Source organism: Anarrhichthys ocellatus, unplaced genomic scaffold, assembly GCF_004355925.1.
Source record: "Anarrhichthys ocellatus isolate YVR2014 unplaced genomic scaffold, GSC_Weel_1.0 scaffold12, whole genome shotgun sequence".
NCBI lineage: Eukaryota > Metazoa > Chordata > Actinopteri > Perciformes > Anarhichadidae > Anarrhichthys > Anarrhichthys ocellatus.
In genome coordinates, this window is record NW_022280042.1 from 8310002 (window position 1) to 8320675 (window position 10674).

Below are 10674 nucleotides of genomic sequence, written 5' to 3' on the forward strand. Positions count from 1 at the left end.
GGCATTTGTCACTCTAGAATCAGACTGCAACAGACAGATATGAGCTAAGATCCAAATGGTTCTCCCCTCTGCATTGAAAGAGTAATTTCAACATCTTGATATGAGATGGCTTGCCTTTGAACCTGCAGATTGCTTTGCCAAAATGAATGTTGGACATGCAGACCTCTCTCACACAGCTCTACCAGAGCATGTGATACACCTTCTCATCATGCACCCATGTAGGAACTTTGCATGGATTAGGCCGAAGAACAACAGATACATCCAAGAGGCAACGTTCTCCTTCTCTAGCTCTGCTAATAAGACCGGGAACCTCGCAGTTGGGAGCATTTCACAAGGGAAAAGTTCATACACAGGATTTCCTCTTGACCTCAAGAGATATTTGGGAGGATAATTTGTTCTGTTCCTGGATTTGTTTTAAATCTAAGAAGATCCTCAAGGAGAAAGCTGATCTTAATATTGTTTGTGGCAGAGCAGTGAACGACTTTAGACAACGCAACGGAAAAATATGGTTCATGCTTCTGAAATGGGAATGCTCACACTTTTAGTCGGATAATAGTTTCTGGCTGCCAAGGGTAGATTAAGACATTTTGGTGAGAGCCAAGAAGCTGTGTGAGAAGTTGATAGGCAGGCCATAATCACTGGCAGAGATTCAGCTCAGAGCTTTGCAAGAGCATGACTGAGGAAAAGTCATTATTATTTCACATCGTGTTAGCAAAAACAAAATAAATGTCAGCACTACAGCATGGTAGTTTCCCTCCGAAGCAGTAAGGTGCCACTGATTTGAGTATACCCAACATTCAATTACTTCAACTATATCTCTTAATAAAACTATATTAATGTTTTGGTGTGGCAATATTACAACATCCAGCCTCAGCTGCCATTATTATATAGATTGAGTTATCTCATAAATCCAAAATGCTTCGCTATAAGGCTGCAGGAAACAGTCCTAAAGCCCACGAATGAGTCTAAAAAAAGGCTGTTGCTAACAAGTGGCTGAAAGAAAACAAAATGTCTTTGCACATGCCAAACTCAACTCAAACACATACGTAAATGTTCATGTCCATTCAAGCCTTGAAAGTGCTCCAGCTGCCGGTCACTTTATATTCTCTAGCAGAAAATGAATCACACCGCCCAAAATAACTCCCTCACCATCACAACTCAACTGGAGCCAGTGATTTATTTAATAGCATGATGTGACTGTGACATACAGCTTCCCAATGAAATTAGAGGCTCACAGTATAATCAGGTAATCTACTGCATTTAAGAAAGATGTATCTGTTCTTTGCTGTTGCCTATCCAACCATATACACTGGTGCAAGGGAAGCAAACATCTCATTACAATTTGTCACAAAGCCACTTAAAGTTCTAATAAAAAAAAATCACGTTTGTTTCTATTCTAAAAAGAAGTAAGAACAAGTTATAACAAAAAAAAGGACATTGTCAAATGAAGTGGCCAATACACTGTGCATCAGCTCTCCTCAGTCAATTTACCTCCAATAACAGTTCAATAAGGGTTCGACCGACTGAGCTCGTCCCAAAAAGTAAAGGCGTTCTCTGCCCCTACGTTGGCTTGGCATCAACGTTGGAGTTGGTCCATGACTTCACTCAGCAATGCTGTAAGCCACTTACAGACAACCTTCTGTATAATGCAAAAGACTGATGTCAAAGCAATGAGGGAGACGATGTGCAAGTCAAAAAGTGTGATGACACCCCTGGCCTTTTTCCTGCTAGTGCAGAGCAATTGCAAACAGAGTGAGCAATGCAATGTCAGACAGTCTCTGCAGCGGGGAAGCATAATGAAATGTACTCAGCGTGGCTTTGAAGAGGTCAATATATACTGTAGGGCAGCGCAGTGCTGCTTTCACAGAGTCTCTTCACAATGTCATCTGTAACAAAGCAGGCAGGAAGTGCAGATGGGGCAGAATGATGTTGAAACTATGGCTCTACTCAGAGGAAGTCTGTTGATGTTAAATATGTCTCAATGTCCATAATGCTTACCCAACAAAGGTTCCCTAAATTGGCTCAGCCCCATATCATTTTGGGGAGAAGCAGGAATTTATCTAAGATGGGTCAGCAAGTCTGCAAGGAGTCCGACAAAGATTAGTAAGAGTGTTAAACAAATGGCTAGGCCAGTCTCAAGCATCTTAAACATCAGAGAATATGAAGTAACTCTTTTACCTGGGACAGGTCAAATGCTTCAGTAGTCAATATAATGAATGAGTCTGCCTTTCAGCTAAATTGACAGGGCTGAACTCTGCACATTTAATCATGCAGGTGTTTTGCAAAGCGCTGGCTGCATTCAGGTGACCTTTATGTCACTGCGATACAGCTGGGAGTACCTTCGTCACCGCGGCTGTAAAGTGGTCTCTGTCCAAGTCCTTCATCAGGGCAGGACAATTGTAATCAATGTTTATGAAGAATGACAGAGTGTCACAGGAGGGGCATGAGGAGGCAGCACTAGGTTACCAAAATGGGGTTCAGGGACAACTGAGGTAGAGGAGCTCCAGTGGGATGCTTTTATGTCTTATTTTATTTGAATTACTGATCAGAGGCTTTATTCTAAAGTTCTGTTTTGTAACTCAATTATATCATATTAGTGACTGTGCAGTATCTATTTGGATATTTATATATCTGCCTGCATAAATATAATAAGGAACTGCATGCATGCACAAAAGAGGTTATTTGCAACATGCTGCCCTTTAAATTGACTTTGTCTAAGTGCTCATTGGTGTGCTGTTTTTACACTACACATTATATATACCAGACAGGGATACACAAAAATGAAATGTGCAAAGCAGACAAAGGAGACCTCAAAACATAAAGAGGAGGCTTAGATTTAAAAGGTGCACGTGAGCATGATATTTAGATTTGCTACATCAGTGGATGCAGTGGAAGGAGCAGATCGTTTTTTCAATCCAATCTTTTGTTTTCAAGAATTCAGCATTTATTCTAGTGAACTCCAGAAATGATGCTCAGCATTTTGAAAAATATTTTGTAGTTTTACTTGACAATTGAACAAAATAATATACCAATTAATGTTGTGGACAAAGTTTTGAATTCTTGTACTTATGATTATTCTCTTTCTGGTGTAGAGTTAGATTAGTTAGCTTAGCATAAAGACAATGTACTTAACTATAATTTAGAGGTACTTGTACTTCCCTTAAGTATTTACATTGTCTGTTTTTATACTTAAGGCAAATATTGTACCCTTTTCTCCGCTACATTTATTTTACAAGTTAAGTTACTCATTAGTACAACACAGTTACTTATTAATGAATATATGATGATGTATTATATGTTAAACTGTCCAGAAGCATATAATGTAATTAGTCCACTTTTACCAGCTGCAACTTTATAAAGGGCTGAACACATCAATGCAGCAATAACTGTATCAATATTATAGGATACCGATTCTGCATGATTAATATTTTTTATATTTTGGTCCTTAAAAGTACATTTTGATTCTCATACTTTTGTACTTAAATGACATTTTTAAATGGACTTTTGTGATATAGTATTTTTACACTGTAGTACTTTTTTTTTCCTATTATATTGACATATTGTGATGAACACATTGGATAAAAATCTGAGGAAATTATGTAGCTACTGGTCATGACTCGCAGGTTCAGATCCAAACGGGACCACAGGGTGCAGCTGCTGCGCCTCTGCGCATATCTATACACACACACACACACACACACACACACACACACACACACACGCTGCAAACCTGCACTGACAAGAGGTTGCAAACTGCGATCAAACAGTTGGATTCGGACTCCTGAACTGGCTGTAATCTCTGATTAGTGCCGTTTATTTGCAAAGACTGATTTGAGGTTTTCTCCGGTTTATTCATTTATTCCTGGATATTTAATCAAAGACAAGAACCCCCGTGAATGCGCGGTGAGGTGAGCCGGACAGAGTGGAGCTATCAGGTTGGTGTCGACTCAAATAACAATATAATTTCTTTCTTTCGCGCTTGGTCATTTTAAGATTAGGCTATAGTTTGTCACCAACTGGGCGTCAGAATTAATAGGGTTATTGATTTGTCACTGCAAAAAATGCTGTGTAAGACATATTTTAATATTCTTAAGTGAACTTTAAGAAATTGGCTGCAACTATTTATTTTCCTTTTTGATTAATCATGCAATTCGTTTCTAGATTGATTAATTACTTAGTCCAGACCATTTTGGGTTTATCAGAGCCTGAGGTGACATCTTAAAATGTCCAAAACACAACAAATACAAATCTTGATTTAATTAACATAGAGGATTGTATTACATTTAAAATCCTAAAATATTCTTAAAATGATTCATGCTGCCTGGCTCTTGATTATCTGTATTTTGCACCTCCAAATATATTTCTATAATATTCCTTTGAAGTTTTTTACAGCAACATTTAGCTTATTATTATTATTCTATGACTCCTGGAGAAATCAGAAACTGAACAACTGACATCCATCATCTTGATCAAAAAGCTGCTCATCAGATGGTCTTTGTCTCGTTATCTTCCATTGTTCGTAGTCGTTTTGATTTGGATTCTGACCTTTACTGTTCCTACATGCATCTCTGTTAATCTTAAAGAGTATACTGCTTTTATTTAATCACAAATCACTCTTTGAAAGTTCATCTGCTGCATATTGATGAACACACACCTTGTTTAATGGTATCTTCTCAAAGGGACAGATATTGAGCAAAGGGACTCATGCTATGCATGCTATTATTATGATAATATTGAACTTTACTAGCTTTTCCTCCTACAAGGAAAGCATCTGAAAAGGGGAGGTGGTGTAGAAAGTTCACTGAACATGTGCTCGAAAATGATATGGCCAGAAAATTAACATAAAAGCTATCTAAAGCATATATGAAGATAATAGTTGCGAATTTGGAAATTTGACAATTTTGATTCCTGACAAGCTTTGACATTTTCTGTATCTCACCTTTTGTCTCTCCGTCTTTTTATCTCTCTTTCTATCATAGGTTTCTTTCAATCAGCCATGAACACATGCCCCTCCCACCCTGGATACACAGAGATGACTTCCCCTTCCTCCTCAGCTGCTTAGCACTCTGACATCACATGTAGCTAGTATGCAAACCTTTGGACATTTGCTTTTTTTTGAGTTGCATCAGGGCTTAATTTTCCATATGTTGAGATAAATGATGTGCAATGATGTCAGAGTGAACATTGAAAAGTGCCCCGAGGATGCAACTTTCGCCATTAATGCTGAGACGAAGGCCGTGTTTTGACCGACTTTACCTCTGCATGAAAAAACGTTGAGCCCAGTGCCACGATGCCAACGCAGAGGGCTCCAGAAAAAAACTGCATGGCCGTCTGGCAAGAAAGTTATACCTGGTTTTACTTTTGCTGAGACGCAACGTGTCATTCTGCGAGGCTGAGTCGTAAAACCGTGTCTCTGAGCGCAACAAACCACTTTAAAGTCAACTGGACTTCCTGGATATATTTCATGTCTCACTGGCACCTAAAGCAACACACCCCACCAACGCAAACCTCTTGCATTGTTTTAGTGAAGGGCTGATTTCAGTCCGCTAATGGGGGCCTCTCAAAGGTGCAGGTCATCTATAAAACCTCCCTCCTATGCTTCTCTTTTGTTTGTGGGAACATTGTGGCTTCTGTCTGCGAGTATGACTGCGTATGCTTGCCCGAACAACTGTCACTGCACGGACAGGAACGGTGTGGTGGTGCAGTGCACCTCACGCAATCTCGAGAACATCCCTCCGAACTTGCCCAAGGACACGGTCGTTCTCCTGCTTTCATCTAACCAGATCAGAAACATCCCAAAAGAGACCTTCTCCGACCTCCACCACCTCAGGGAACTGGACTTATCTCACAACGCCATTGAGAGCGTGGAGGTCGGTGCCTTTCAAGGAATTTCCGAGAGCCTGCGGACTTTGGATCTTTCAAACAACCACCTTAGCAGCCTCCCCAAGGACACCTTCGCCAAGCTCCACGCTCGCGTCCGATTATCCCACAACCCCTGGCACTGCGAGTGCTCTTTGCAGGAGGTGCTGAGGGAGCTGAGGCTCGACCCCGAGACTGTGAACGACGTCAGCTGCTCCACATCGGTGCAGGAGGAGTACGTGGGACAAGCGGTGATCCAAGTACTGGACTCTGGGATCAACTTTTGCAATTTCCACCACAAGACTACAGACGTGGCCATGTTTGTGGCCATGTTCTGCTGGTTCACCATGGTGACGGCTTACATCATGTACTACATCAAACACAACCAGGAGGATGCCAGGAGGCACATGGAGTACCTCAAGTCCCTGCCCAACACTTCCCATATTAGCAAAGAGTACGACACAGCCAGCAGTGTGTTTTAGTGTGTCTGAGTAAAGATGTATTGTAGATATTTTATTATACTTTAGCGGTAACTTAAGGTAAAACTGTTGCCACCAAGATACCAAAATTATCGATTTACAGCTGTAATGATGTTTTACAGTACAACTGCGTTACCCTGACTATGCTTTAAGTGCTGTATGTGGTTTACAGTATGATAGTGAAAATATGTTTTGGAGTAAGACACCAATTGTGTTTTATAGTAAAATACTGTAAATTACTATGTATTAAATATTGCCTACTACTATACACTGATAATTATTACTGGTTTACTGTATTTATTATAACAACATTTCACTATAAATGATTGAATACAATAAATAAAACAATTATTGTCAACAAATTTGTATATTATAATGAAACTCAAGTCTATGGTGCATATCGTTGGTTCTCATATCGGATCTCATTTAAATTCACATGAAAAGTGTTCTTTCAGTGCACAGAAAAAAGTTAGCAAACAGTTTTTATAACCCTCTTTCCAACTAACGTAATCGGTGCAGTGGAGTCCTCAAGCAGAGGATAAACAAGCCGCTGGTGTCTATATTCAAGAAACCAAGTGCCTCACCGAGGATACAGAGACTCCTTCTGAAACTACAAGCCCACAAGCGAAATGTAAAACTCAACAACCACACAATATGGAAGACACACGACATGCATTCACATCCGTCACTCAGGGATCAACAGAGGATCAGGCAGCAACAAGTCAAGAGCATGCAACGGCATAAAACAGCAATGAAGTGGAAGGATAATAAAACGCCCAGCCAGATATGAGGATTAACTGAACTGAAAAACATGGAGAAAGAAATTGAATTGAATAAAAAGACACTATGCAGCTTTGTTCAAGATGTGTACTAACTCGTCCACCTGTTTCTCAGGTTTTACAGAGACTTTTCCTGAAAAAAAAAGAAAATGCAGGAACAGAAAAATAAATCGTTGCTGGAGTGAATTGTTTGTTTATTTTTTATTCTAAACTCCCCACTGATGTTTATCTAGATGCACATATGTGTCACATGTGTACTTTTATTTTTTAATGGAAGAGAGATGTAATAATATCGTCGTCAATGACAGCTATTACCATTGCAAATAAACATCCTCGCAGTATTCATATCTTGAAATGGGGTTGGTTGTATTATCAACCTATTCAGGTCATTAGATGTGTAAAATGTCACGTAGGTGCAGGATCAGTTCCTCTAAACCTCAAAAGATTGAGATCAGGTTCATAACAGAGAACGTCTGCTCAATATGTGTCAAACAAGCTCAGCATTTTCTTTGCAAACTTTAGCATGTCTGGGAACCCGCTTTTATCCCACTGCCGGTAAAAGTTCACAAGAGAGAGCTGCTGATGTCGGCTGCACAACTCGCACTGCAGCTCAATGAGCTCCAGCTGATACTGGACATCATCGGGGTCAGGGAGAGGATGAAAGCATCCTGTTCTTTTACAAAGTGAATACTGTTTAATATTGTCCAGCAGAAAATTGCTCATGACTTCATGCAGCACAGGGAACTAGCTGGAACCCGAGGGAAAACAACAGAGCCGCATAACCCGGAAGTAAACCCAGAAGCTACAAAACTTTGTTGGCGTATGCTGCAGGTGAGCCGTTCTTATATGATGAAATAGGCGCCGATCTATTGTCAAGTTTCCTGTTCTTACAATACATCCAGACAGAGCTACAGAATGGGGCTGCCACGTGAAAACAGCTTTAATACAGTTTAACAGCACTGGTGGCCCATACATATTGGTTGATTTGCTATATTTTATGGGCATAAATGTGTGGCCTGTCTTCTGGTTTCTTCCATCTTTCACTTAATATATTTTATTTAATATCTAATGCTGACCTTGAAGCCTCGACACCATCTCTCCTGTCAAAACGGTCACAACTTTAATCATAGTCACATCACTTTGTTTTACAAGTCCCAAGGGCCGCAGCGTGCATCCTAATCAACCGAATGATATTAATAAGCCGGGTACAGTTGAGGTCAGGGTGTCTCTCTACGTTTAAGTTCAGAGAAGCGAGTGGCACTTCATTAGCGTTACATAAGCAGCAGAAATGACTCGCATCCATATTTTTCTACACTTGCTCCAGTCCTAGACCATAGTTTAAGATTGGTAAAGTAAAATGTACAGATCAGACTTATTTCATTCCAACTTAACCCAACAGAGCAGGATAGAGCCTCTAACTTCAGCATACAGATGTACTATAGTGCGCCTCAATTCTTCTTTGTTGTTTACCAGTACTCGTGAATTATCACTCAAGGGACTCTCGCATGCTTGACTTCAGCACACAATCAAGTCTTGGAGAGATACTTCAAAATCATGGCTGTGGTAATGCCGAATGAAAGGCTGTTTGCTCCTCAAATTGGCCACAGATTATATTTCCTCAGGGCTGTTGAATCAGGTGCATTTATTGCTGAAGGAGCAAAACCCAGAATATGAACAAACACTAAAAGTGCACTAATGAAGCTACAACAACAAGAATCCTCCCTTCTACTGTACTATCCCTCTAAGTCAGCAGAGTGTTTTATTAATGTTGGATTATTCAGTGTATTAACTGGAATCTATGCAATGTCATTGATTTATGGTAGGAGACCTTTATGGAGATGTAGCACATATTACATGAAGGCCATCCTATATCTCCACACATAAACAATGACCTTCAGTCAAACAGAAAACATCAAGAGGCAAATGAATGTTAAGTTTTACAGTCTGAAGCCAGGCAGGATCAGGGCTCTTTTCAAGGTTCAGTCATTATTTAGTGTCTAGTGTACGTAGCTCTCTCTGACATGACACTTCTGGATTTTTAAAAATCTTTTAGTTTTGTGAGACAAAGTGGCCGAATGGACAAGACGTCTGACTTCTGTATTTTAATATTTCTGCATACTGGGGCACCTAAACAGTCTTGGAGTTGCATAAATTGAATATGACTGGAAAGCTGAGACTCTTATGTCTCAAACATTTGAGAATATTGTCACACACACACACAGACATTAATTTGAGCTGAAATCTATTTTTTTTTTTTAAATGGACAACAATGGGCTGAACACATATGTGACACAAGTGAAGAAACAAAACCATGCAATAATGGATACAAACTCCTGCTGGTAAGATATTCACGGAGCATACTATGCCTCATGTTAACCGTCTTCTTTTCCATATATGTTTCCATTCAGGGTGCATTCTCATAGTGTTTCTATGTGGAAAAGACAAATAAGGTGCAGACACAAAGAAAAGCAGTCACAACACATTGCAACAAAAAGGTTGAGGGATTCCTGGTGAGAGGTCTTTCTAATTAAGATGGAAGGAAGATGCAGTGTTTGGGTTTATTGAGGAGAGAATCGTTCGCTATCATGGTGCTGCACAGGGGGTGGTGGATGAACATGCTGAGAGAGGGTCGCTCAGTTCAAGATGAATTCTCAAAAGATATGAAAGCATTTGAAGTGTTTGTTTGTGTGAGAGATGAGGCAGAGCCGGGTTACAAGGAAAGATGAATTCTGCACTTTGTCATGTCTTGTCTTTTGAAACCTGAACTAAAATTATTAAACTGGGGCATTAACTGCTTTCATTTAAGGTTGTATAAAGCCATACAATTTGCAAAAAAAACAAATACATTAAATTTTGTTTAGCTCATATTTACTAAAAAATATTGGTGCCGTTAAAACTATGAATAACCAGTTGTTTATGTGAAATACACAATTTCTAGCAAACCTTTAAACTTACACACAACCTGTATTGTTTATATCAAATAATTTGTTTCCTCTTAAATTGACTGTTTCAGTTTTCGAAGCACGGCTCCATTAATATTCATCACAAAGAAGATACAGCTGCAGGGGGACTCGAACCAGTCAGTGCCCTCAGCAGCCCATTATAACCAGTGGCTGGGGAGGTAATTTATCAGCTGCAGCCTTTGTACCGGGGAGAACACAACAAAGAGCGAGTTTATATCTGTGAAAGTTAAAAACAACTTTATCAGTGTACCTCTACAGAGTAAAATGTTGAATCCCTCTGGGCTTTCGTAAATACACTTAATTTCTTCCTCCTCTACTGCTCTTGGGTCAGAGGATTGTCTTTGCAGAATCGCTGAAAAATCCTCAGTCAGCGGTTTCCAAGCTCCCTAGTGTCATGTGTGCAGATGTTACATTACTGTGCCACAAACGCTTTTTCCGGCCTATCAATCAGGAAGAGATACAGCCCTCCTCTGGAACAATTCAAGAAAAGACTTCTTATTATATGTGTCCTCATGAAAAGTACTCCTACCTCCAGTGCTGCAATTGGACATCCTAACAGCTTAGATGGAAGCTCGACTCGATCCTCTTTGACTT

General features: G+C 39.9%; 1 protein-coding gene across 1 annotated transcript; it reads left to right on the top strand.

Annotated features, from left to right (window-relative positions):
• Positions 1-5549: 5549 nt before the first annotated feature.
• On the top strand, positions 5550-6341 carry LOC116386322 (leucine-rich repeat-containing protein 3-like). The gene has a single exon (XM_031852434.1). It carries the CDS (start codon positions 5550-5552, stop codon positions 6339-6341), a length of 792 nt encoding a protein of 263 aa, XP_031708294.1.
• Positions 6342-10674: the final 4333 nt, after the last annotated feature.

What these genes read in the sequence shown, in the direction of transcription:
- LOC116386322 (XM_031852434.1), top strand. Translation starts at nt 5,550, where the DNA reads ATGGGGGCCTCTCAAAGGTGCAGGTCATCTATAAAACCTCCCTCCTAT.